Source organism: Phyllostomus hastatus, unplaced genomic scaffold (genome assembly GCF_019186645.2).
Source record: "Phyllostomus hastatus isolate PE091 unplaced genomic scaffold, TTU_PhHast_1.1 phas_contig_495, whole genome shotgun sequence".
In the NCBI taxonomy this organism is placed as follows: domain Eukaryota; kingdom Metazoa; phylum Chordata; class Mammalia; order Chiroptera; family Phyllostomidae; genus Phyllostomus; species Phyllostomus hastatus.
Genome location: NW_025333895.1, coordinates 4,778,703 through 4,805,846, shown reverse-complemented (window position 1 = coordinate 4,805,846; position 27,144 = coordinate 4,778,703). Strand labels below are relative to the sequence as shown.

General features: G+C 61.0%; 1 protein-coding gene across 6 annotated transcripts in view; it reads left to right on the top strand.

The window, feature by feature from the left end:
- The window catches only part of ZER1 (zyg-11 related cell cycle regulator), a 29,356-nt gene extending 2,212 nt beyond the window's left edge, over positions 1-27,144 (top strand). For 2 of the 6 annotated variants that reach the window (XM_045846271.1, XM_045846272.1), the window contains exons 2-17: positions 8,116-8,350; positions 8,967-9,217; positions 11,360-11,510; positions 11,660-12,096; positions 12,390-12,566; positions 13,854-13,968; positions 14,112-14,258; positions 14,622-14,795; positions 18,206-18,421; positions 19,347-19,388; positions 19,549-19,668; positions 20,308-20,423; positions 20,765-20,953; positions 21,951-22,048; positions 23,753-23,855; positions 25,502-27,144. In XM_045846271.1, coding sequence (XP_045702227.1) covers positions 9,060-9,217; positions 11,360-11,510; positions 11,660-12,096; positions 12,390-12,566; positions 13,854-13,968; positions 14,112-14,258; positions 14,622-14,795; positions 18,206-18,421; positions 19,347-19,388; positions 19,549-19,668; positions 20,308-20,423; positions 20,765-20,953; positions 21,951-22,048; positions 23,753-23,855; positions 25,502-25,559 — 2,301 coding nt within the window. In that variant the 5' untranslated portion in view covers positions 8,116-8,350; positions 8,967-9,059 and the 3' untranslated portion in view covers positions 25,560-27,144. Of the gene's footprint in view, positions 1-8,115; positions 8,351-8,693; positions 8,863-8,966; positions 9,218-11,359; positions 11,511-11,659; positions 12,097-12,389; positions 12,567-13,853; positions 13,969-14,111; positions 14,259-14,621; positions 14,796-18,205; positions 18,422-19,346; positions 19,389-19,548; positions 19,669-20,307; positions 20,424-20,764; positions 20,954-21,950; positions 22,049-23,752; positions 23,856-25,501 lie in introns of all 6 variants that reach the window. The other 4 variants (XM_045846274.1, XM_045846273.1, XM_045846276.1 and 1 more) reach the window with 4 other exon arrangements.

Below are 27,144 nucleotides of genomic sequence, written 5' to 3'. Positions count from 1 at the left end.
CCGGTGGAGGCTGAGATTTTGCCAGGTTGGTGCGTTAAGCTGAGCGGGCGACTGGGCCGGAGGGGCTGAGGATGAGAACTCAGAGTGCGTGGATGCCAAGAGCCAGCGTGTCCGAGCGGGCTGCCGTGGCCGGGCCGGCGAACTGTGCCCCTGGGTCAGGCCTCAGCTCCGCCGCTGGCTCGCAGGGCGAACTCGGGCAGCCCCACCCCACCTGGCCTCAGCTTTCCCGTCTGTCCACGGACTCTGAAGGCTGTTGGGAGGGTGCACTGAAACGAGGTTCTGAGAGAGTCTGGGGCGCTTGAGAGCTCTCCGCGGAGGTCAAGAGCCATTCTCGTTAGGGCTGCCAGGATTCTGCAGCCGTGGTCTGCACACCACCGTCCCCGCCCCTGCCCCGGGCAGAGGACTTCAGTGCCTCGGCCGCGCTTGACTTCTGAAATGCAAGTTCAGAGCCTCCCCTTCGGTCGTCTATTTTGGGATCACAAAGGTTCAGAAATGCACAGATTTCCCTGATTCAAAAAGGAGCAGGAGGATCTTGCCAAACAGCATTCTTAGGAAATTTCTCCACGATTGTTGGTCACCACCTTCTCGCTATCATTCGATGGTGTGACCTCGGCAACCCCGGGGGCACAAGGTGGGTGCATGGACAGGGAAGGGCCCTGGCGAATATCGGGCTGCAAATATTGCCTGGGCTGTGTTTGTGGAGCTATGCCTCCTTCACCCGTAACTAGCTTCTCCCTCGCTGTGTCATGGAGACCCCAAGGATCACGCAGGGCCCCTGCCTCAGGAAGCTTCCAGCCCCGTGGCAGACAAATGCTGTCTGTCCGCAGGACGGTTACCAGCGACAGTTGATCATCTGTGCCTAGTGCCCAAGGGCGCTCAGAGTGGTGAGGAGGCGGTGAAGGCTCGGGCCGCAGAAGGGAGAGCTGAGGCTTGGAGAACCCGTTCCTGCCCTTGGTGTAACGGTAGAGAGAGGCAGGTACTCACTGAGAGACCCTGAGCAAGTCACTGCATTTCCTTGAACCGCAGTTCGTCATCTGAAAAGCAAAGTTATTGGTATATGCGTACCTCCCGTTATTTGTGGCTTCAGCGAGAACGTGCGTGGGAAGCTCGGCGCACTGGGTCTTGGACTAATGAGTGCACGCACACGTATCCGTACGTACCTCTGTGTCATCTATGGCAGATTACTTTGCCACTCAGAGCCTCGGCTGCCTCATCTGTAAGTCGTTAGATTACAAGAACTCCTGCCTCGCGCGGTTGTTGGGTTCACAGAGCCCAGTGTGGGCGTGATCGTTCAGTCTCAGTAGAACCCAGGTATCCCCCGCAAGGCCCCTCTGGCCCCGGGTAGCTCCAGCCGGCCGTGATGCGCGCTCCTCCCTCCCTCCATTTCCACACCTTCCTAACACCACCCACCCTGCAGCGTGAGACTCGGCAGGCTGGCCACCAGCTGGGGCGCCCTGCGGTCCTCAGCTGCACCCCTGCTCCCGGAGCTCCGTGACACTCACCCCGGCTCCCCTAACAGCAGCCTTCCACCCCCCACACCTGGCCTGGGGTCTGTCCCCTCCTCAAAAGCTTCCAGCTTTTGCAAAGAGGGCATTTGCTTGAGTTTCCCCCACCCCCAGCTCCTGGGTTGATATTTCACGGGGTGGGCGCTGCTCCAAGGCCCAGACCTTCTGGCCCGCCCCCGCGCGCGCCCCTGTCGGCTGGGCGTCAGGACACCGACAGGGCCCCAGGCTCCCTCCTCTGGACCGTAGTTTCTCTTCCCTCCGTTGGATAGATGGGAGACTGAGTGGTGTGGTGAGAAGCTCGGGCGTGGTTTGGGGCTGCGCCTCACTTGCGTGAGTTGTGCGATTTCCGACCGGCCCCAGTGTCCTCACCAGGAAGCGGTGGCAGTCTGCCTCGCGGTGCCTCGGTGGGGTAACTCGGACCAAAGCAAACCTTCACCCTGTTGGTAGCAGGCGCTGGCCAAACACCGAGGGTCCACGAGTGTGCCGGCCACCGGGGTTCCCGCCCTCCCAGAGCTCACAGGCCGGGGGACGGGTCACTAGACAAACCGTTACACAAATGACCAATTAGCTACGAGCACAAAACCCTGAGGAGTGCCGCTCTGTGGGTTAAATGGGAGGCCGCGGGAATGAGCAGTAGGGGGCCCGGCGCCATGCCTGGAAGCCACCGGTGTGCAGGTGGCTGCCACCGCCGCCGTCTCCCCGCCGTCCCCGTGCTCCCGGGCATCAGAGGCCCGTGCCTGACCCAGTTTTAGAGAACCTGCAAGAGGAGGGGTGGGGAGAGGCACGGAGCGGTTCTTCTCACCGTGCGGTGTTCCCTCACCACCAGCGTCCCTTCTGTCCCCAGTTGCCAGAACCCTGCGTGACCGGTGCCCGCCTCCAGAATGAGGAGCTTCGGGGGTGGGTGGGGTGGGGACAGGGGGCTGCCTCTGGCGGGTGCCAGGCCTGCAGCTGGATGCTGCACAGGGAGGGGGGCAGTGGGGGGGCGCGTGCTGCAGCCCCCAGGCCTCTCGGCCTCGGGGCCAGCGAGAGGCCGACCCCTTCCTCCTCCAGCTCAGCCAGCTCCGAGCGGCAGCGTGGACGCGGCCCAGGGCAGTTAGCAGATGGTGCCCTCTGCCTGCCTTATCATTTTGGGGCTTTTGGTGACTTTGGTGGCCGACAGGGTAGTGCTTCTTCCCGCTGAGAAGCAGAGTTAGGGCAGAACAGCTACCTGGGTGGCTGGGCTCAGACCCGCGGAAAAGGCAAAGCTCTCTCTGAGTTACAGTCATGAGGCTCCCTGTGTGTGGCCCCTGGGTGCCCAGCACTGTCCCAGGCATGGTGGGCAGGGAGCGTACGAGAGCATGCCTTGCCCCCTGGCATGCACGGGCGGCACAGCCTCGGCGTCCCTTGCACAGGCACCCGTCGACACCCTGCTGCCTGGCAGGCCCTCTCGCTGTTCGGCCCCTCTGCTGCCCAGCAAACACACAGTCGCAGCGCCGGGCCAGGGTGCCCGCGCCCCACACTGCCTGTCCCCGCCGCTGGTGCACAGCTTTCCCTTCTCTGCCCACCACCGGAGTGAGCGGTGACTCATCTTTCGGGTTGCAGCTGAAACGTCGCTTCCAGGGAAGCCTGCCCAGTTCAGAGCTCCTTGGGTGGCTGTCGGTGCCCCCCGGAGCCAGCGCACTGCACGGGGCAGAGCCCTCGTCTGGTTTCGCTCACCGTGGGATGCCTGTGCTCGCCAGACAGGCACTGAGTGGACAGATAAGCGGCCCAGGCTGCGCCCAGGAACGCAATGCCAGGCAAGGTGGTCTTCTCCTGCCCTCACAGAGCCGGCCACCGGGCAGGGGGGCCAGAGAGTTAAACCGGCTTCAGCGCGAAGTGTGAACTGTTGTGGTCTTCGGGGCCCAAGCGGGTGCCCCTTGGTGGGCCAGGAAGGGTTCCCACAGGAAGTGATGTGGACACTAGGACCCGAGGGTGCTTGGGCATCAGTCACGCAAGGGGAGTTCACAGCTGGTGTGGGCCAGAGTGGTCGGGGACACTTCCTGGAGGAGGGACGTGAATGTGTGTTTTGGGCGCAGGAACAGCATTTGGTAGAAAGTGGAATAGTGGGTTGCGTTTGGACGTTCCCAGATGCCAGAGAACCGACTGAGCAAAGGTCTGAAGGTGACCTTGTGCTTCTGGCCTGCTGTCAGCGCAGAGACAGAGGCCGGGCCAGATAGCGTAGGGGCCCACGGGCACCAGGTTGGCCGGAAAGCTGGTTCTAATTCCGGAGGCCTTGCGTGGCTGCCTGAGGAGCCTGGACGTGGGTCTCCAGCAGGTGCTGTCTCCCTGCCGGCGGCGCACCTTCCGGCTCCGGTCTCCCGACCCAGAGAGGCTGCTGGGCCCTTGCAGATCTGAAAGTGAGTGGGGGCAGAGGAAGGCCAAGTCCAGGGGCCGGGCAGCCTGTGTGCTGCGCTCTCCCTAAAGGGTGTCACATAGCCGGTGGGACAGCTGGCACAGCGGGCCTTGCGGCCGGAGACTCAGGCCTGGGGAAGCTGTCCGGGATCAGCCCGGCTCCACGTAAGGACCAGGGCGGGTGAGACAGGAGGTGCTGATGGTGACGGTAATGATAATAGCACAGTGGCTGCAGCTGCGTGCCAGGCACCGTGCTAAGCCTGTTTGGTATCAGCCCATGCTGTCTTCACAAAGTGCCCCCCGGTTTAGAACAGAAACTGAGGCACAGAGAGGTGAGGACACTTGCCCAGGTTCACCTGTTCTTAGGGAGCAGGGCTCTGACAGCCGGCTCACCGGTGAGTGGCAGCACCAGGACTTGGAGCTGGGGGTTCCAAAGGGCACTGCGCTCCGCGGCCACCCCCCGGAGCTCCTGAGCCGCCTGTCAGAATCAAATACGGACGCAGAGGCCCCAGGAAGCCAGGGGCAGCGCTGGGCCCTGCACTCCAGACCCTTCCAGAGATGAGGCCAGGTTCAAATCCCGGTGTGGACCGAGCAGCCTCTCTCTCTGAGCATGAGATCCTTCATCCCTACGGTGGGGTCATAACCACCTTTGGCCATATACTCAGTCATGCCAGACCCGAAACTAAGCATTTTCTTGACGTCTCACTCGCTCCAGCAGCCCCGGGAAGTGGGGCTTATTAGCCCATTTTGCAGGTGAAGAAACTGAGGCCCACAGAGTTTAAGTAACTTACCAGTGGATTGTGCAGTTGGGTTGAAACCCAGATCTGTCTGACCACAGAGCCTGCACTTTCTTTTTTTTTTTTTTTTTTCAATCCTTGCCTGAAGATATTTTCTATCATTGATTTTAGAGAAAGGAGGGGAGAGAGAGACATCCATCGGTTACCTCCCATATGCACCCCAACCGGGGATTGAACCCACAACCCAAGTATGTGCTCTGACCCGGAATCAAACCTACAACCTTCCAGTGCATGGGATGACACCCCAGCCACCCGAGGCCCCCCAGCCAGGACCACAGTTCTATCTTTTTTTTTTTATGTTTATTGATTTTAGAAAGAGACAGAGAGAGAGATCAATTTGTTCTATTTATGTATGCATTCATCGGTTGTCTCCTGTATGTGCCCCACAGAAAACAAACCCGCAACCCGGGCCCGCGGCACCAACGCTCCAGCCCTGCCCCCACCCTCCGCCCCTCCCGCTCTCTAATTACTGCCTCCCTGCAAAGGTAATCACTACCCTGACTTCTGACACATCACAGGTCAGCCTTGCCTGTTCCACCCCCACCCCGCCCTCTCTGCTGTAGACTCTGGTAGGAAAATGGCTTAGGATAAATTCCTGACTGTCCTCAGTTCTATAAATGGTGGGCTGTTTCCTTTTCCTTTTTCTTTTTCTTTTTCAAGAGACATTGATTTTTGTTCCAGTTATTCATGCATTCCTCGGTTGACTCTTATATGTCCCCTGACCGGGGATCGAACCTGCAACCTTGACCTATCAAGACGTCACTCTGACCCACTGAGCTACCTGGCTAGGGCCTGATTGTTTGTCTCGTCCGCATTTGGATATGAAGTTTCCGTTTTCACCCTTCGTTAGCTCCTCGTCGGAGCTGCCAGTGCACGGTCAGGTCACCACTTAACTGGACCCGAGTCCCTCCGAAACTTGGACCTCATTGGTGTCCAGGCCATTTTTATAACTTGTTCATGAGTTACATGGAACATCCGGCTCTGAAAGCACACACATCCTGATAAAGCTCCCTGGATAGTCCCAAAGTGAGCCAACCCGTGTGTCCACCCCTCGGATAAGGGACGAGGAGCTTCTTGGCACACAGCCACGCCCCCAGAGCCGCCTCGGATTCGGTTTCCTGTGCCTTGGTCTCGAACGTAGTGGAGTAACACGTGAACGGACGCATGCAGGGCGTGACCCGGTGCTCCCCGGCGTCTGGCTCCCTTGCTGAGCCGTGAGTTCCGTCCGAGTTGTCCCGTTAACACCGGCTCGTGCGTCCTCGCTGCTGCGTGGTGTCTCCTCGGTGAGTGTGTCGTCAGGATTCGAATGTCGGTGGACGCTCTGGTTCTCTGCTCTTCGGGGCTGTTGTGAATGGCGCTGCGGTGAGCATTCCGGTGCGTGTGTTCTGGCGACCATTTGCACGTGCGTTTCTTTGGGCGCGTACCTAGGCGTAGCATCGCCAAACGTCAGACACATGTGTGTCTTCGCCTTTAATAGACAGTGTCACACAAATATCCCAGTCACCCCGCAGTTCACCCCAGCCCACAGCCCACCAGCGGTGTTGGAGACGCCCGTCGTCCCGTGTCTTCGCTGTGACACAGGCTCGGTCGGCCTGGCGTGGCCCGTGTATTGCTGCTGTTGGCAGGAGAGCCGTGCCGGTGGGTGGCCAGTGGGGTCTCACCGTGTTTCCGCTGGTACCGATGAAGCGGAGCGCCCTCCCAGGTGCTGCCGTCCGACTCCCTGCCCCTCAGGGAGTGCCGTTCACGTCTCTCGTCCATTTTTCATTCGCTGCTATATCCCTTTTTGGAAAACTGATTTGTAGGAATCGTTTATATATTCTGAATAGGAGCCTTTTGTTGAAAATATCTTTTACTCTGTGGCTTGCCCTTTCTCTTCCTTTTTTAAAAAGATGTATTGATTGATTTGAGAGAAAGAGAAGGAGGGAAAGAGGGAGGAAGGCATGAGTTTGTTGTACCACTTTTGTATGCATTCATTTGTTGCTTTTTGTGTGTGCCCTGACCTGGGATCGAACCTGCTACCTTGGTGTATTGAGACAACACTCGAACCAACTGAGATACCCGGCTAGGGCTCTCTTTCTTTTCTTTTCTTTTTAGACTTTACTTATTTTTAGAGAGGGGGGCAGGGAGGGAGTGAGAGAGGGAGAGAAGCATTAATGTGTGGTTGCCCCTCACACGCCTCCCACCGGGGACCTGGCCCGCAACCCGGGCATGTGCCCTGACTGGGAATCGAACCAGGGACCCTTTGGCTTGTAGGCTGGCACTCAATCCACACCAGCCAGGACTCTCTGGCTTTTCATTTTCATTATTATTATTATTATTATCCTCACCCGAGGACATTTTTTCATTGCTTTTAGAGAGAAAGGACAGGAAAGGGGAAGAGAGAGAGAGAGAGACATTGCTTGCTTGCCTCCCACATGCGCCCTGGCTGGGGATTGTGTGCCCGGACCTGAGATCGAACCCACTCCCTAGGCATGTGCCCCACAGCCCTTTGCCTACAGGACGTCGCTCCAACCAACTGAGCCACACCGGCGGGGGCCGGGGCTCCCTGTCTCAATGATGCCTTTTGGTGAGAACAGTCTTCAAGTTTGAGGCAGTTCAGTGGTTCAGTTTTTCTTTATAACTTGTGTTTTCTATGACTTATTTAAGAAAGGATTGCCTATGTAAAACCATGAAAATATTCTGTATTTTTTCCTAGAATTGTTGTTTTACCTTCACATGTAGGTTGAAGGTGCATCTCCTAAAAATTTGGGGGTATGCGCGGACAGAGGTTTCTTCACTTCGGTGGGGACCGACTCACGTTTTTCCCTAATAAACCCTGTGTGAGAATTCTCTACCTGCCTCACTGGCGTGAAGACGGGAAGACGGGGGAGACCTCATTTTCCTTTTTTTTTTCCTTCTTTAAGATTTTATTTATTTATTTATTTATTTTTAGGGAGGGAAGGGAGGGGGAGAGAGAGAGAGAGAGAAACATCAATGTGCGGTTGCTGGGGGCCGTGGCCTGCAACCCAGGCATGTACCCTGACTGGGAATCGAACCTGCGACACTTTGGTTCGCAGCCCGCGCTCAACCCACTGAGCTACGCCAGCCAGGGCGAGACCTCACTTTCTTAATAACTGCTGTGTTGAGCCATAGTTCCTGCATCGCACAGCTCACCTATCTGAAGGAGACAATGCAGTGGGTTTCCGTGTGTGCACAGAGCTGTGCAGTCCTCACCGCAGTCAAATTGAGGATGTTTCATCACCCCCCGAGAGAAAACCACAAGCCCGTTAGCCGTCCCTCCTCATTCCCCCCAGCCTCCCAGCCCCGGCCAACCACTCACCCCCCCCCCCCGCCCCCACAGGCTTCCCTAGGCCGGCTGGGCACCTACGTGAGTGCACTCGGAGCCACACGTGTGCGTGGTGCCTCTGGTGACCGGTTTCCTTCACTCCCTGTAATGTTTGCAGGGCCTGGTGCTGTAGCGGCTCTCTGTACCGCATCCCTCTTCTGGCCGGATCACGCGCCATTGTGTGGACAGACCATTCCTGTCCGTCCGCTCGTCCGCCGTCGGACACGGCGCTGTCTCCCCGTGGGGCTGCTGTGAAGGATGCCGCTGTGAGCCGTGACGTGCAGCTTCTCGCGGGGACGCGTAGTCCCGTTTCAGTTAGGAGGAGCCTGGATTCGGAGTCACGTGTAATGCGAGTGAGTGAGAACACGCCTGTAAAGCCCTGGCACGTACTGAGTGTTCAAACGGTGACACCTGCATACCAGTTTGTTTACACAACCAGGGCCCTAGCCAGGTAGCTCAGTTGGAGGGTCGTCCCCCCGATGCGCCAGGTCTGGGGGTTCAACCCCCAGTCAGGGCACATACAAGAATCAACCAATGAATGCGTGAATGGGCCGAGCAACAAATCGATGATCTCTCGCTCCCTCTCCCTCCCTCCTCCTTCCTCTAAAATCAATAAATTAAAAAAAAATTTTTAAAGATCACATAGCAAGGAACACTTGGTGTACTGCTAATGAAAGCTCCCATTTCCGCACCCAGGCACCGGGTCCCAACACACGCAGCTGTCCACAGACATTGCAACGCACGGGGACCCTTGGACAAGGCCCCTGCTCTTTGCACCCGAATCAGGCACGGACAACGGCCCAGCAGAGAGGGGCCCGGAGGGGTCCAGAACACTGGGGCCCGGCCCGCCCAGCTGCTGATCCAAGTGTGACGTCCGGGGCCTCAGTTTCCCTGCTCGGAGAGTGGATGTGGGGCAGCCGGTGGCCCCGGCCCTTGCGTGGCTCACTGTGCTTCTCTCCCATGCCCTAGGCCGTGGCCCTGCCAATGACCCCGTGAGTGCCGAGGAGTCGCTGCTGCCCCTGGAGGCCCCTGCCCTGGAGTGGCCCACCTTCCTGCCCCAGCATGGCGTCCGATACCCCCGAGTCCCTGATGGCCCTCTGCACCGACTTCTGCCTGCGCAACCTGGATGGCACCTTGGGCTACCTCCTGGATAAGGAGACTCTGAGGCTGCATCCAGACATCTTCCTGCCCAGCGAGATCTGTGACCGGCTCGTCAACGAGTGAGCAGGCCCTGCCGGGGCAGGGGCCAGAGTCTCAGAATGCGCCCGTGTGCACCTTAGAGTGGGGCCACTGTGCGTGTGCCGCGCGCTGGGCGACTGTGGATGTGTATGCGTGAGGGGCGTGTGTGTGCACCCAGGGGTGCATGGGTGCGGAATACTGGTGTCGCCCTAACCGCAAAGTTCCGTGTGTGTATGCGCGTTTGGTATGTGCACGCAGGGGTGTGCATGTGGGCTCCTGCAGTGCAGGGCACGTTTGTGAAGCTACGGGTGTGCGTTTCACCTGTGGGAGGGTATAGAAACCTGCACACAGGTGGTGGAGTTACTTGGTGTCCTGTGTCTGTGCACACCGGTGCCTGTGAACACACATGTATGTGTGAACATGCAAGTTTACACACCAACGCTGAAAGAAGGGATCCATGACCAGGGACGGAATCTTTCAGAAATCCGTATGTGGCCCCTCCAAGGGACTCCCCGCTGGTGGAGGCCCCTAGAAGCGTGATGTGTGATCGCTGACCTCTGGGGTCTCAGCCGAGACTCCCCGAAGGGAAGCTGTTGGATGGGACAGCTGCAGGTAGAACTGGGGACCTGTGTGTCCCGAGCATTTCATGTGGGGCCGGCTGTGGAGGGATGCCGGCCAGCAGTATCCATCTCGGCTGCGGATGTTCGTCAACACGAGAGAAAAACATACACGGAGACAACCAGGTCCTGTGGGGGAATAGGAACGGCAGGGCCACTCCTCACGTGGGGAGCGCTTTGGCCACCCTCTCTCCTGGAGGGCTCCGCTTGGCCACCCTCCCTGGTGGGGAGAGCACCTAGTTCCCCCTCTGGAGAGTCTTTTTACTGGTTTCGTTTGCATAAGAATTCAGGGAAAAGCTCATTACTCATTGCTAGGAAGTAAGGATCAAACAATAGATAACAGGGAAGTCTGAGGGCCTATTTTGAGTCAGGGTCAAAGAGCTGTAAGGCTTTGAGGAACAAACTAACTTCCTCCTTGGACCCTTATCATTCAACTGAGAGCATTCTAAACAAAGCAGGTTTCACAGGGTTTTACATTTTCTTTCTTAGGCCTGATCACCAGGGGAACCCGCCCTTTTCAGCACAGAGCTGCACCACCCTGTCCTTGTTTCAGGCTTAGGTGGAGCAAGGGAGCTAAGGCAACCAAGAGATAAGGAGATTTTCTCCCAGACATGAGGACTCAGGCTATGTCAAAGCCGAGGAGCCAGGGTCCATCACCCCCTTTTGCTGTAGCCCCCAAAGTCCTTCTTTGGGGGCCTCCCACATGATCGTGCCTGTCTTAGATCGTTCCCCCCTTGGGGAATCTTACCCGTCATTGGCTAACCGACCACGCTTTGGGGGCCAGGCAGGGTGAAGTAAAAGGAGCAGAAGCAGCACTCCTGCCAGCGAGATAAGCTTTTGTCTCCTTGCTGGCTTATGGTCCAAGGTCACTCCCTCAGCCTTAGCCTAGGCGGGGGTCACAGCTTCTGATGCCAGGCAGGGCAGTTCCCAACAGCCGGCAGCACCGGGTTGGATGCGCTGTAGGCCAGCGTTAGGATCATTTCACGAACGAAGAGACTGAGGCTCCGGGGAGTTGAGTTGCTTGTGTGAAGGGCCCACGGGGTGAATAGCCAGGCAGCATTTAGATGCCAGAGTGCTCGAGTCCAAGCCTTTGCCACCGAGACCAGGGCTCTTGCCTGAGCTGGGGCCCCCACACAGTGTTAGCGCGTGCTTGCCTGGACCCAGCTGGGGACACCAAACGCCTCAGCTCACTCTTCCCTTCGGAAAGGGTCCGGGGAGGGGCTGCTCGAGGAGCTGGCTTCGAGGAGCCGGGGAGTGCAGACGTGTGTGTGTGTGTGCTGTGGAAGTGCCCGCGGTTTGGGAGGGAGAGCCTGGGGTCTGCCACCGCCAGGGGGCCCTCCATCTCCAGGAGGTCCGCCTTCGGACGCCTGGTTCCCGGGGCCGCCCTGCGTCTGGGCTGTGGGGTGGGGCGGTCGAGATCCGGCCGGGCGCTGGGAGGAGGAGGAGGAGGAGAGAGGACGCTGCCGGGCGGGCAGTCGGGGAAGGCTTCAGGTGGAGGGAGGAGGGTCGCCGTGCAGCTCCCCTGAGCCAGGCTTCCCCCCACCTCCCTCCCTCCCTCCCTCCCAGGTACGTGGAGCTGGTCAACGCCGCCTGCAACTTTGAGCCACACGAGAGCTTCTTCAGCCTCTTCTCCGACCCGCGCAGCACCCGCCTCACCCGCATCCACCTCCGCGAGGACCTGGTGCAAGACCAGGACCTGGAGGCCATCCGCAAGCAGGTGAGGTGGGCCTCACTGGGCATGCGGTGGCCCTGGGAGACCACCCCGGGGCGGGCAGACCAGCCCCAGGGCAAGGAGCCCCAGGCCCCCTCCCCCAGCCCGCCTGTAGCGCAGGGCCGGCCGCGGTGCTGACGGAGCCGCGCCCGCAGGACCTGGTGGAGCTCTACCTGACCAACTGCGAGAAGCTGTCCGCCAAGAGCCTGCAGACCCTGAGGAGCTTCAGCCACACCCTGGTGTCCCTGAGCCTCTTCGGCTGCGCCAACATCTTCTACGAGGAGGACAACCCGGGGGGCTGCGAGGACGAGTGCCTCGTCAACCCCACCTGCCAGGTGCTGGTCAAGGACTTCACGTTCGAGGGCTTCAGCCGCCTGCGCTTCCTCAACTTGGGCCGCATGATCGACGGGGTCCCGGTGGAGTCCCTGCTGCGGCCGCTCAGCGCGCTGGCCGCCTTGGACCTCTCGGGCATCCAGACCAGCGACGCGGCCTTCCTGACCCAGTGGAAGGACAGCCTCGTGTCCCTCGTGCTCTACAACATGGACCTGTCCGACGACCACATCCGGGTCATCGTCCAGCTGCACAAGCTGCGGTGAGCGGCCGGCGCTGCGCCGGCTGGGCTGGGGGCGGGGACACCCTCGTTGTCAGTCCCAGAAGGTTCACGAGCCCCTGGCTTGGTAGGAGGCGGGCACGGAAGGGACGGTGCCGTTCCTGAAACGCAACGCGTCAGCTGCATCAGGGCTGTTCAGGGCACCAGCAGGATTTTTTCCAGAATGCCCTGCGGCAGTTCTGGGTCTTCCTCTGCCGCCGACTGAAGGAGCAGGGGGTCTCTGAGGCAGCCCCGGCCTGTGTCCGGCTCCTGACCTGTGCCCCCCCAATCTGCAGACACCTGGACATCTCCCGGGACCGCCTCTCCAGCTACTACAAGTTCAAGCTGACCCGCAAGGTGCTGAGCCTCTTTGTGCAGAAGCTGGGGAACCTCATGTCCCTGGACATCTCTGGCCACATGGTCCTGGAGAACTGCAGCGTCTCCAAGATGGACGAGGAGGCAGGGCAGACCAGGTGGGGACCCATGTGCACCGCCCGCGGGGGTGCCGCAGGGCGGCGTTCAACGAGCACTCACCACACGCCCCTCTGGGTGCCAGAGATAAACACCCGATCAGGCCCTGCCCTGGCCAGCCTGTCTGACAGGTCATCGTGGGGATGTGGAAGGGGGAGCGCAGGGTTACCCTGAGGACTGGGGGGGGGGCTGGGGGAGGAGGGAGGGAGAAGAATGGCATCCAAGCTATCTATTTTTTTTTTTTTAAGATTTTATTTATTTATTTCTAGAGAGGGAAGGGAGGGAGAAAGAGAGAGAGAGAGAAACATCAATGTGCGGTTGCTGGGGGCCGTAGCCTGCAACCCAGGCATGTGCCCTGACTGCACATTGAACCTGTGATGCTTTGGTTCACAGCCCGCGCTCAATCCACTGAGCTACGCCAGCCAGGGCCTTTTTAAGATTTTATTCATTTATTTTTAGAGAGATGGGAAGGGGATGGGAAGAGAGGGAGAGAAATGACCATGTACAAGAGATACATCTACCAGTTGCCTCTCTCACACCCCCAACCGGGGACCTGGCCCCCAGCCCAGGCACGTGCCCTGACTGGGAATTGAACCAGCAACTGTTCTGTTCGGAGGCCGGCGCTCAGTCCACTGAGCCACACCAGCCAGCGCCATCCACGCTGTCTTGACAGTTCGCTCTGGGTTTGCCAGAGGAAGGGAGTTCTAGCAGAGGCAGTAGCGTGTGCAAAGACTAGACGGCGCAGCCCCGGGATGCCTGGGAGATCAGGACACGCAGACTAGGCAGGGACAGCGTGGCGGTGTCACAGCGAGCCTGGCAGTGCCTGCCACTTGTGCGGTGTCGCAGCGGCCAGGGTGGTTTCCGGGCCGGCTGGTTGAGAGGTCAGACGCAAACCCACCTGGCCGCCCTTGGCCAGAGCCCTGTCTGGCCCCAGCCGTACCTTGGAGGGCTTCGGTCCGTGGGTGTGTCCCTGCACGGTTGGCGGCGGGACCTAAAGGTGACCCATCCTCGTTAAAGTGGCAGATGCCGTTTTCCAAAGACGGCTGCAACCCTCTCTCCCATCCCACCCATTCTTCTACCCCGAGACCTTGCTGCCCTTCCATCTGGAAGCAGGGTCTGTGTCCCCTGACCTTAAAAAGAAAAAAAAAAGATGAGCTGAAGGGCCTAGAAGCGAGCCCCCAGGAAATCGCTGCCCACCCCCTCCCCCAGCCCCGGGAGAGAATCGCCTTTGGCTGAACCTGGGGCAGCCCTGGCCCCGGGCCACTGACGCCAGCACCCCCCCTCCTCAGCATCGAGCCTTCCAAGAGCAGCATCATGCCCTTCCGCGCCCTGAAGAGGCCGCTGCAGTTCCTCGGGCTCTTCGAGACCTCCCTGTGCCGCCTCACCCACATCCCGGCCTACAAAGTGAGAGTGGGGACGGGGGGCAGGGAGGGACCGGGGGCCCCAAGGTGTCCCCCCCCCGCCCCCGGGCTGGGGGCTGGAGTCGGGGCTGAGGACCCCGGCCCTCGGCCCCCCTGGGGCCGCCCTGAGCTCTCCCGCGTCCGCAGGTGAGTGGCGACAAGAACGAGGAGCAGGTGCTGAACGCCATCGAGGCCTACACGGAGCACAGGCCCGAGATCACCTCGCGGGCCATCAACCTGCTCTTCGACATCGCGCGCATCGAGCGCTGCAACCAGCTGCTGCGGGCTCTGAAGGTCAGCCAGCCCCCGTCCTGGAGCCGGAGGGGACTCTTGGGTCCCCATGCGTCTCCCCACCTGGAGGGGGCAGGACTTGGCTGGGCCACGGGCCCGGAGTCCCTGGCCCTCCTCTGCACGCCCTTGTCCCCAGGATCCTGGCGGTCCGACCTCCAGCCCCGCCCCGCCCCACCCCTGCCTCTCGTGCCCCAGCACTGGCCTTGCCCCGGAACCACGGCCCTGCCCTGCTTTCTTCCCCCGACTCTGCCCTTGGAGAGCAGGACCAGGGGGCCCGTCCCAGCCCCCTCGGAGAGCCCCAGGCCCGTCCCTGCACAACTGGAGCGGGACTGGCCAACCTGGACCCTGTGCCCTGTGTTCATACAGCTGGTCATCACCGCCCTCAAGTGCCACAAGTATGACAAGAACATTCAAGTGACAGGCAGCGCCGCCCTCTTCTACCTGACGAACTCTGAGTACCGCTCGGAGCAGAGCGTCAAGCTGCGCCGGCAGGTCATCCAGGTGGTGCTGAACGGCATGGAGTCCTACCAGGAGGTGACGGTGAGCCCCTTCCCGCCATGGCCCTGCATGCTCCGGCCCAGCCCCGCTCTCCCTGCCCCGCCGTGGCCTAGCCTAGCCTCGCCTGCCTGCGCATAGACCCCACGGGGCCCTGTGCTTGCGCCCACCCCTTCCTGCCTGGCTCTGCACTGCCGTCCTTCCCGCACCCTTCCCTGGGGCGCCACGCCCAGACCCCGGGGCCCAGCGTTCAGGGCCCGCTAACCCGGCCCTACCGCCCACTGCCACCCCCCACCCCGGGCCTCTGCTTACTCCCCGGCCCTTCTGCCCAGGCACATTCTGCTGGGGGCTATTTTCTTCAATAGCTGCTTTCCTTGTAAAAGTAGCAAAGATTTTAAACCCCACCCGTAACCCCGCCACTGGAGATAGCCACCACTAACACTGGACGCCCGCGTCCTGGATTTCAGTCTGTGTCTAAGTGCTTAGTGCGTGGGCTCCTCTGCGGGCTCCTGGGCCGTGGGTTTTCATTTCAGCGGTGTCTTTTGGGTGTGAACCTCTTCCATAGGAACAAACATTTCGCAACAAAATGTTTAAAATAATGTCTGTTTCCTGTAAGACGCTGAATGCTTAGAAAACAAGGTCGAGAAATAGGAAAACGTACTAACTAGAAAGTAAAAGCTGCTCCCAGTCCCGCCTCTCCCCGCCGGCCGGCCGGATGGAACGGCTCAGTGTCACCCTGGTGGGTGTCAGCACGGTGTCAGCGTCCTCATGCAAGGACAGGCCGCTCTGGCGCGGACTGACTCCGGGCTGGAGCTCAGAGCGGGGTGGGGGGGGCCCCCACCCACCTGAGGGGGCCCGGAAATTTCTCCCCTGAGTGCCCAGGCTGCAGCGATGGAATCGGCCCCCAGAGCTGTACGATGAAGTTGCTTTTTCAATTTTTCTCTACTTCAGTAAGGCTTTGCTGACTAAACCTAATAGATTACTGCCACACCGCCTATCAAAAGTAGGAGTGCCAGGCTGCGGGTATGTGCATGTTGAAAGCAGCTGGCGGGTGTTCTCGAATCATCGTCCTCCAGCAGGGCCGCGGTGGGGACGCGGCCTGGGCAGGGGGCAAGGGCCCGCGGCCTTGCCAGCTCCAGACGTCCGAACCGCTGCTTTTCCACAGAGAACAACGTTAGAACCAGGCAAAGAGGGCATCTTCTTTTTAACGGAAAAAAAAAATGCTACTTGAAGACTCTCGAACGCATTAGCAAACTCGATCAAAGGAGCGAAAATTAAAACAGCCAGATGTCACACCCCATCGCAGGAGACGGACGATGCCCGGCCGTGGCCGAGGCTGGGAACCAGCACTCGCGCACTGTCGGCCGCCACGGTGGGGGTCACGCCGCCTTCTGGAGGGCAGCCGTCTGAGCCCGCCGAGACGACAAGGACCCTTTCCCTTCGGCCTTGGCGTTCCTCAGTGAGGAACGTGCTTGGAGGGGGAGGTGTTCACACACCCACCCCTTGGGATTACGTGGAAATCAGAGGCAACCAAAGGGGTTTCGTAACAGGGTCTGGAAAAGTCAGCACGATCCGCCCACCCACCGGGACACCGTGGTGCACCTGCACACCCTTTCGTCGGAGCGGGGCTCCAGTGCGTGCTGGCAAGTGAAGGGGAGTCTGGGGCCCCTTTGTACAGTGCCTTTTCTTGCCTCTCCTCTCCCCCCAAATATATGTTTATATTTATGTAGTAGAAAAATCTAGGACAATTGTAATGGCACAATCAATGAAATATACTTTAAAAAGGGAAAGGAAAAACTAGAAGAATGTACACTAAATATTTTTAAGGTTTTATTTATTTTTAGACGGAGGGAGAGAGAGGGAGCGAAACATCAGTGTGTGGTTGCTTCTCACGCAACCACTGCAGGCATGGCCCGCAGCCCAGGCGTGTGCCCTGAGTGGGAATCGAACCGGCGACCCTTTGGTTCGCAGGCCAGTGCTCAATCCACTGAGCTATAGCAGTCAGGGCTTTTTTTCTTTTTTCTTTTTCTTTTTTTTTTTTTTTTTACACGAGAGAACAAATCCACGTTTAGTGCTCACTTTTCAGGACGTTCACACCCTCGAGGGTCCAGCACGCGTGGACTCGGTGCCCGGTGGTGGCCTTGGCAGGAGGCTGCTCCGGAGCTCAGTGCGACCCGCCCGCTGTGCCCACGAGCCCCAGCTCCCTCTCCCCGGGTGACGCTGGCTTTGTTCGGCTTTGCCACCAGGCGTCGCTGTGCGGCTCTTTGCTTTGCACACAAGCATGTCTCTGGCCGCGAGAGAAGTTAGTCACATCTGGAGCACAGACACCTTTGACTTTAAGAGGAACTGGGTGCCCCCTCTCGTTCCGGAAAGCCTGCCTACAGCCAGCAAAACGGCCTCGGCCCCCAGGCTCCCAGGGGGCGGGACGAGGAAGGCCTGTGCGCCAACGTTTTAACAGTGGTTAATTTCTGGGGGACTTGAACTTTCTGCTCAGGCAGTGCTATTTGAACTTTTTACAGTAAGTATTCCTTTTATCATTTAAATTGGCTCTCAAATTGAAAAACTATATGTGTGTGGGGGCAGGAGGCCAGGGGTTAACCAAGCATTTACATAGTTAATAAAGTAGGGTGAACCTGCAGTATCTAACAAGCAGGGATGGGAAGAAATGGAATTGTAAGGGAAGAGCGCTGAGAACACTAAGACAACAAGCCTGCAGACAACACACAGAGACAGCGGTGGCGGCCCCGCCAGAGCTCTCCTGCACAGCTGGGGGCCGGGGGTGGCGACTGGGGAGAACAGTCTGGGGTTACTGGGTGAAGCTGAAGGCACGCAACGCCATGTGACCCAGAAGCTGCCCCCGATGCGTGGGCGCCCGCGAGGGGCTCGTGGGCATGGACACCAGAATGCATGCACCAGCCATTGTTTGAAGCCGTCAGCACGGAAGTCCACCAGCAGCGGAATGGGTGGATAAATTGGAATACTATACTGCGGTGAAAAGGGACTGCATTTCAGCTACTTATAACAACGACATGACTGACCTTGCACACCTGTGGTTGAACAACAAGAAGCAAGATGCTAGAAAACCTTTCAAATGAACAGGGATAGTGAGTATCTCCAGTGGGGAGAGGGGCTCACGATCAGGAGGGGACGTGTGGGGACTTCTGGGTGCTGGCAGTGTTCTAGTTCTTCACCAGGTGGTGGCTACACTGTTGTTGAAACACTCGTTTGCCTTATAGTTATTTCTGAAACTCTGCATTTCTGATTTAAATACACTCTTCTGTATGAAAATTTCACATATTTTGAAAAATGTTTTTTAAGAAAGCCTTGTAGTCTCCTCTTCCAGAAAGCCCTCCTGGACCGCCCCAGCTCCGGGTTATCTCACCTCCAGGGAGCCCTCCAGGCCAGCTCCCCAGGCCACCTCTCACTGCGCTCTGCTTGTCTCCGCCCCGGCCCAGGTCCAGCGGAACTGCTGCCTGACCCTGTGCAACTTCAGCATCCCCGAGGAGCTGGAGTTCCAGTACCGCCGGGTCAACGAGCTCCTGCTCAGCATCCTCAACCCCACGCGGCAGGACGAGTCGATCCAGCGCATCGCCGTGCACCTGTGCAACGCCCTGGTCTGCCAGGTGGACAATGACCACAAGGAGGCCGTGGGCAAGATGGGCTTCGTCGTGGTACGTGCCGCCCCGCCCACCCTCCCTCCCTCCCTCCCTGGTCCGTAGCCCCGCTGCCGTGTGAAGAAGCCAGGCTAGACCAAAGGAGGAATTTCCCAACAGGGAATGTTGCCTAGGACCCTGTAGACTTCCTCCACCTGGAACATTCTTGTCCTCTTCTCCCAGCCCCTCCGTTCGCCCACCGGGTCCCAGTGTACAAGTGGCTCCTGCCCCCTCGGGCCAGGGGCCGTGGCGAGTCTTCCCAGCTGGGCTGAGTACGCGTGTGCGGGGCTGCCCGCAAGCTCCGCGGGGAGGGGCGTCACGCTCGCTCCTTCCGTCGCCGTCGTGTCCCAGCTCCCCCCCAGCGCGGGGCCTGGTGCGCGGTAGGGAGGCCATAAATACGGGGTCCGGCACAATAACACCCCCTTTTTACGACAGTATCTTTCATTACAAAATCATAAGCACGTAACGCCGTAACGTAACACCACCACACTCGAGCACACCATATGACACCGTAGGTGAAACGTTCACATTGCTGTCCGCCTCGTGCGGGACGGGCACGCACCCCACTGACCGCGGTCAAGCAGGTGTCACCCCTGCCGGACCCTGGGTTCGCTGAAGGGAGGAAACAGAATGAGGAAGGAACAGCCAGTCTCCTTTCGCTTCTCACTGGGGAGGCCGAGTTCCTCAGAGGGGGCGGGCCGCGCCCAGGGCCACGGAGACAGTCGGGGTCGAGGGGGACTGGCACCCCGGCCCCTGGATGCTGAGCCCCAAGTCCGTGGTCCGCTCTTCTTCCGACAGCCTCCCAAGCAGACAGATGGGAGAGGTGGTCTCCTCAGGCTATGTTAGCCAGGAGTGGGACTGCCGTCGCTCCAGGGGGCAATGTGGGGGACACGGGGCTCGTGAGGCCCGGCCCCCCACTACGAGTCCCCTTCTCTGCCCACAGACGATGCTGAAGCTGATCCAGAAGAAGCTGCTGGACAAGATAGTAAGTTGTGCCTCCGCGGAGCCGCTCCGCCCTCCCACCGCCCCAGAGGGGCCCAGTGTGTCCCGGGGGTGCCCGTGTTTGGTCTGGGGACCCCTCCCTGGGTGCTGGGAGCCCGAGGGCCCGTCCGGGGGAGCCCGCGCTGAGCCCCGCCTGCCCGCAGTGCGACCAGGTCATGGAGTTCTCCTGGAGCGCGCTGTGGAACATCACGGACGAGACGCCGGACAACTGCGAGATGTTCCTCAGCTTCAACGGCATGAAGCTCTTCCTGGACTGCCTGAAGGTGCGGCCACTCTTCTGTCCCCCAGGCTCCTCACCGGCCAGGTCCCTCCGCGCCCCCACTCCCTGCGGTTCCCGCAAAAGGGCAGCAGTGGGGGGGGGGTCTCCACAGGCCCGTCAGCCCCGGACTTGCTGCAAACAGAAGCTCCGGGGACCCTCCCGGACCCCCGGGGCCTGGCTGGGCTCTCCCCGAGAGCCCTCCCTTCCCCCCCGCAGTGCCTGCTCAGACGGCGCCGTCTGACTGGCCTGTCGGGACGGCAGCTGGACAGGATTCTGTCCAGTGGGACGGTCCGTTTGTCCTGAAACTGGCCCTTTGTCTTCTTGCTCTGGCTTCCAAGGGGCGCCCGGGGAACCGGTGTTCTGAGCTCTGGTGAACAGAGCCGAGTCCGTCGCAGGCACGGTTTCTAGGTCCCACCCCCACGGGGCCCCTGGCCGTGTGACGAGGAGCCCCTCCATCCTAGCCCCTGATGGTGCACACCCAGCACTGTCCTGGGAGCATGAGAAGGTCGGGGGGCCGCAGATTGCACCCCCCCTTTGTCTAGTCGGAGTAGCCAGGCAGACACTCCCAAAGCGTCTAGGTTAGGAATACCTGGCGGCAATCAAGGACTCGTCGGTAAGGCCCCGGTGGCTGTCGTTTGGCCAGGAATTCCCCGAGAAGCAGGAACTGCACCGGAACATGCTGGGACTCCTGGGGAACGTGGCCGAGGTGAAGGAGCTGCGGCCCCAGCTCATGACTTCCCAGTTCATCAGTGTCTTCAGGTTGGTCCTTCTCGCCTCTGCCTCTTTGCCTTGGCTGCCAGGAAGCTCAGAGCTCTGGTCTGTGCTTAGTAGCAGCAGTTGCTCTTGGACTCGGTTTCTGCCATAAATGTCGCCTTCCCCCTGACAGTGTGGACTCTAATTCTTTCAGCCCTCCATACACGGTCCTCTCGTGACTATGTTAGCGACCTCACATCCCTTTTAAAAGTCATTGGGTATGAATAATAAGGGATAAAGAAATCAGTAGTTCCCCTGGCATCGGGTTTGTAAGTTGGGGTCCAGCAGCTGGTTTCCAAAGAGGGACTTGGGGGGAACTCGACTCCCTACCTCTCCCTCCCGGGCAGCAACCTGCTGGAGAGCAAGGCGGACGGGATCGAGGTCTCCTACAACGCCTGCGGCGTCCTCTCCCACATCATGTTCGACGGGCCCGAGGCCTGGGGCATCTGCGAACCCCAGAGGGAGGAGGTGGAGGAGCGCATGTGGGCGGCCATCCAGAGCTGGGACATCAACTCCCGGAGGAACATCAACTACAGGTGCGGGGCGGGGCAGGGGCGGGGCGTGCTCTCCCGTCTGGCCCTCTGTTGGGTCTTGCTTAGCGGGGCGGAGTCCACAGGCAGCTCAGGGCAGAAAGGCCCCCTGCTCAGCTGCACCGCTTGGTGGGCACTCACGCACGGCGACGCCGGCGCGGCCCGGAAGCCCCCTGTTCACAGACACCTGGTACATGTTCATTTGCCGGGGAACATACCCACCCGCCCGAGGGAGCAGAACAGACACCAGTGACAACCTCGCTCCCTGGAAGAGAACCCCGCCAACCCGCCTGTGTCTCCCCACCTCCTCCCTGGGGTGCCCGTGTCCCCCTTCCTGCAGTTCTGGGCACAGATTTAGTTACTTTCAGTCCAGCTGGCATGGAGACACATGCTCTCGTGACTCGGTTTCCAGCCACAGGTCGGGTGTCCCTCCTCACGCCGTCACTGGGTCACTGTCTACGTGCCGACGGCCCATCCGATGGGCGCTGAACCGAAAACCCGTGTGGGGGGAGGGGCCCGTGCTCGTGGCTGTGCTGCACCCCGTGTGTGTCGCTCCCGAGGGGAGAGGAAGGGGGGTCACTCCCCAGGGGGTTTGCACACGCGTCTTGGGGCTTTCGGACGCGGCCTCGGGTGGCAGCAGGTGGCCGTGGAAGGCCGTTACAGGAAGCGCAGTCACACTGTCTTCCGCTCCCCGGGGCGCGCCCGCCCCCGCGGGCTGGTCTCTCCTCCTTGCCCGAGGCCCCCAGTTTCCGTGCCGCCTGACCCATGTGCTCCTGCCTCCCTCCGTGCGTCTGTGCGCTCCACCTCTCGCGCCAGGAGGCTGCCCGTGCCAGCCCGAGCTGCGCCGACGGGCCGGACGCCGCGTGTCCCCCGCGTGTCCCCCGCATCCCACTGGCCTGCTCCGTTTGTCCTTTGTCTGTGGGGCCCTTCAGGGAGGAGGAGCTCCAAGGTGCACCCCCCCGAGCCCCAGCACCAGAGGTGACCTTCCTTTCTCCTCCGACAGGTCGTTTGAGCCCATTCTTCGCCTCCTGCCCCAGGGAATCTCCCCCGTCAGCCAGCACTGGGCCACCTGGGCCCTGTACAACCTTGTGTCCGTCTACCGTGAGTACCCGCGCGCCCTCTGCTCAGACACGGGGAAGCTTCAGGAAGCTTACGACCCCGGCGGGGAGCCCTGAGGGGCGGGTGCCAGGGCCTGCCTCAGGCACCGCCCTCCGCTGCCCTCCAGCACGGGCGGGGCGCACGGCATAGTGGCTGCCCCCGCTGGTCACCAGGACATGCCTGGCAGGCGAGACGGCCGGCCGGCCGTGCGGCGTTCCCAGACGGCTTGCTCAGTGCTCCCTGCGCCCACGCGAGCGAGCAGCCCAAACTCCCCGTGCCTTCTGGGGCACAGGCAGGACCCCCCCACCACCACACACAGAGACCTGACCCCTGAGCGGACAGACGTCCTCCAGGACAGAAGAGAACTGTAAAACGACTCCAGCGTATTTCCGTAAGACAGCCCCCCGCCGCCGCCCCCCCACCCCCCGCAGGAGAGTCTCCACAGTCCTGTGCTCGGTGGCTGTGGGGGAGAGCAGAGACAGGGCACCCCGCAGCCCAGGTGTGGCCCCCGGTCCCCTCCCTGACTGGCTGTGTGCCCTCACGTGGGTTCTCGGACCTCTCTGAGCCTCGGTCTCCTCCCCTATGAACCGGGGATAATGGTAACACCCACCTCGTGAGATCAATGTGACCAGAGAACCCACAAAAGACGCGGAGCCCAGGCCCTGGTGCCGCTCCGTCCCGTTCACCAGCAGCGCGGACACGCCCGTGGGCGCGGGGAGCAGACGGCCTGGGTTTGCAGCCGGGCTCTACTGCTTGCTGTGTGACTTTGGGCAGGTTTCTCAACCGCTCTGTGCCTCGAGTTCCCCATCTGTAAGATGGGACAATAACAGCACTTACAGCATAAGACTGCTGTGAAGTGACACATGTCAAGTGCTGAGAACACTCCACGCACGGACCACGTGCATGTGTAGACCGTCCGATACAGTAGCCTTTTTTATTACTCTCTGAGGTTAGTCCTATTGCGAAAGAGCACCGCACCTCGGAGAGGCGGCCTAGCGCAGAGGGAAGCCCTGGGCTGGGTGGGACTCCCTGGGACGAGCCTCTGGAGTGACTTGGGGTGAAGGACTCCGCCTCTCTGACCCTCAGTCCTCCCGCCTGTAGAATGGAGATAACAAACAGCTCCTACCGCATAGATCCGCGGGCGGGCCACTGGAATGCCCGTGTGCTCCGTGGGGTGGGGGCCCTGGATCCCAGGCCCCGGAATGCGCTTTGTCGGAGTGAACCACGAAACCGCCCAGCAGAGAGGCGTGGGGGTTCCACCCTGGCTGGTCCCCAGAACCCCCTGGTGGTATTTTGTCACCAACCCAATTAAGTACAGGTTCCTGGATCTGTGGAATCACAGTACCCAGGGGAGGGCTTAGGAAGCTGTGTTTTCACGAAACTCCTCAGAGAGTAGAAGCCACCAGTTTGGCTGGATATTTTCCATAGGATGAGCTCGGGGTGGGGGCGGGGGAGGAATGCTGCAGCGTACCTAAGTGGGGAAGAACTTTCCCACGGGTGCACCCCCTGCTTCCCCCAGGGGGACTCGGGCTGGGCAAACGTGGCCCGTCCCCTATGACAGCAGTGCCCTCGCCCAGGCCTGCGCCTTCATCCCACCCGTCCGGAAGGGCAGTCCCAGCAGCGGCGGGGGGACAGTTCTGGGCCCCAGGCCGGGAGAAGACCCAACCCACCCTGAGCCCCTGCTGTCTGCCCCTGCCCACCCCACAGCCGACAAGTACTGCCCCCTGCTGATCAAAGAAGGCGGGATGCCCCTTCTGAAGAACATGATCAAGACGGCCACGGCGCGGCAGGAGACCAAGGAGATGGCGCGGTGAGTGACGGACGGCAGTGCTGCCACTGGGGGCCCTGCTTTGGGCACTGAGGGGTTCGGGGGCCCCCGGGGCACTTCCAAGTTAGGTGTGGAGGTGGGCAGCATGCGGACGTCCAGCTGGGGCCTCCCCGAGTGTCGTTCTGGCCACAGTGTGGCCAGACACCAGGTAACCCAGCCCTGGATGGAGTGTTGCTGCCCTCGTCTGTAAGCTTCGGTTTTCCCCCCGACAAATCCCACCCTGTCATCACCGGGCATCAACACGTCAGGTCAAAATGTTTCACTATTTCTGGCTAAAAACACTCCAACTAAAGAGAGGAAACTGTGGGAAAATGCGTCCCAGAGGTGAGGCGGGGCAGAGGACGCACGGCGTCTGAGTGTGCGGGTCCGGGCCAGCTGGCGGGCCCGTCGCCACGGCCACTGGGGGTGGCTGCCACCACCGAGGCCGAAACATCCCAGGTTCCGGTCCCCCCCCACCCCCGAGATCAGTTCGCAGGAGACTCGGGGGTGCCGCGTGTCGCGGTCGGCAGCGAGGGCCGTGCTGCACTTAAGCTCGCCCCCGTTCCGCACGGGCATGCAGCGCTGGCGTGGAGGAGGGGCCTGGCGCTCGGAGGCGCCGCTGGGCTGGGGCGCCTCGGCTGTTCCTGCGGTTATTTTTGGCAAAAGTCACTGCTCAAACATTGAGGGACAGATTTGTCTGAGTTTGAGAACGGTAACATGAGTGGTTCTCACACTTAATCTCCCTAAAGGACCATCGGGAAAGACCGTTAGAATTGCACAGGCCCGCCGTAGACTTCCTGTCCCAGCAGGTGTGGGGGCTGGGCCTGGGAACCTGCATGGTCAGCAGGGCTCCCAGGAGCTTTGAGGAGCAGGGGTTAAGAGGGACCCATACCCTGCCCCCGTTACCATGAGCATCTCGGTAAGACCCGAGGCGTGCCTCTGAGCCGGCCGGCCCGGCGGCAAGTGTGAAGGACACAGGGCGCTTAGGAGCAGTCACTGCAGCTGGTCGCAGCTGCTGTCCCACGCCAGCGCCCCTTCCTGACACGCCTCGGGGCACTCTGCAGCACACAGAGGCTGCAGGGACCACCGGCGCCCACTGCCCCTCCGGCCCCGCCAACCAACCGCAGGGGCTGAGTGTTGAACGGGAGGGCATGCGGAGCCGGGGCGGCACCCGACAGCAGTGGGGCAGCAGTTCCCAAGGGCCAGGCTGCAGCGGGTGGGGGAGAGACCCAGCCGGAACGGCGGTTCCCAGACACCGCAGGACATGGGGGCCCAGTGCGGTCTGGGGTGCGGTTGGTTTGGGGGCCGTCAGGAGGCTTCCTTCAAGGGAAAGATGAGGAAGGAAGGCAGCGCTGAAGGAAAGGTCGGAGGGGCTCGGAGGAGCCGCTGACCACAGACGCCCCGAGGCCGAGAGGCGGGGAGGGTGGGGCACGGGGAGGAAAGCAGGGATGACTGGGTGCCGGTGGAATTCACGGCCACAGGCACCACTTCCTGGGCGCCACGCGCAGGCCGGCCACCCTGCCAGCCGCTCGCGCTCATCAGCAGCGCTGTCAACGTTTGCTGACAAGTGCGGCGGCCTCCGCAGCCGGTGGGACGGGGCCCGCCCGCCCGAGCCCCCCTTCCGACGCCCGCTCTCCCGTTGTCTGCAGAAAGGTGATCGAGCACTGCGGGAACTTTAAAGAGGAGAACATGGACACGTCCAGATAGAGGCCTCCGCCCGTGGCCGCCATGCTCTGGACCCCGCGGCCGGCGGGCGGCGCTCCGAGGCCGCGCGGCTGGCAGACCCCCGCCCCCACCCGGGAGCCTGCCGCTGGACGAAGGGACACAGGGGAACTTTTGCACAACTGACGCTTTTCCTTAATTAGTGAGATATATATATTATATATATATTATTTTTTTTTTTTTGGTTAGGAAGTGTGAAGTTTTGTGTATATGGTTTCTGTACAAAAACAAAAACACTCCCCGAGCCCGCACAGCTCCCCGGGCCGTTCCCCAGCCCCACTCGGCAAAGCCTTCGCCGCCGCCATCCTCCTCCTCCTCCCGGGGACCACATGCCTCTGACGTGTGAGTGTCCGGTCCTTTCCCAGTGGTCTCCGGCCCTGGCCTCGCTTCCCAGGGGGAGACGCAGCAGGCTTCTCACAGCCCGCCCCAGCGCCCTGACCCACCCACCCACCCAGCCTGAGAGCCCCATCCGGGCTCCTGGGGGCGGCTGATGATGGGGTTTAGGGATTAAAACCGATCCCGGCGTCTCCTAAACGCCTTGGTGCTCCCAGCGGTGGACCGTCTGGGGCAAAGAAGTGAGCCGTGCCCAGGCCCAGGGAGCCCGGGCCCCGGAGGACCCTCGCCGAGTAGGGCTCGCAGCGGCCCAGCTGCTGTCCGGCCGGGCCCGCCTGAGGCCGCGCTGCTATGGAGGCCGCCTCCGGGTCTCCCGCCAGGTCCCAGGCCGTGGGAGGCCCCTGTCCGCCTGGGCTCAGCCACTGCCCCTGCTGCCAAACCCACCAGAGCCCGCCCCAGCCCTGGAAGCCAGCCAGCACCTTCTGGGACCGGGGGCTTGCTCCCTCCCTCCCCGGCCCTTCGTCTGCCTGCAGCACCCAAGGTGCCCAGGCACCCCACCAGCAGAACTGAGCCCGCCTGCCCCGCCGCCCCCAGGACCCCACGGCTCCCAGGCAGGAGCTCCCCGCGCTCACCTTTCCGGCAGAGACAGGCAGACTCCTCCAGGCCAGTACTTGGCACCTTCTGCAGCGGACACCCTCCTGCCCCGCCCCGGGCTGTACTTTGGAAACCCCTGAGCTGGGTGTCGGAGAAGCGCCAGCCCCAGGTGCGTCAGCGTCTCTGTGCTCCCTCGCCATAACTCCGACCTGCTGCCCTTGTGGGGCGGGCGGGCGAGGAGGCCCCTCTAGAGCGAGGGGCCTGCGGGCCGGCCTGGCTCTGCAGGCAGGCCTTGGGGCATGGCTGTTCTTTCCTCCTCCTGCCCTGGGCCCATTCTGAGATTCTCCTAGCATTTCTGCCTCCACGCAGAACAGGCTGGAGGAGTGGCCCAGGGAACGGGCCCCTGGCCTCTTTCTCCTGGAGTCATTCCCTCCCAGCCCTGGGAAGAGGCAGCTGCCCTGCGTTCCCCCAGCTCGGCAGATGGGCCGCAGCTGGCCCGCCCTCCCATACCCAGGTGGCCTGAGCCAGCCACCCCCCCACCCCCACTCCCAGGCCAAGCTCACATCGCTTTGCTTTACCATCTGGGGTCTGGGTAAATGTCTGTACTTCGGGGTATCACAGAAATACATTTTTGTGCAAAGTG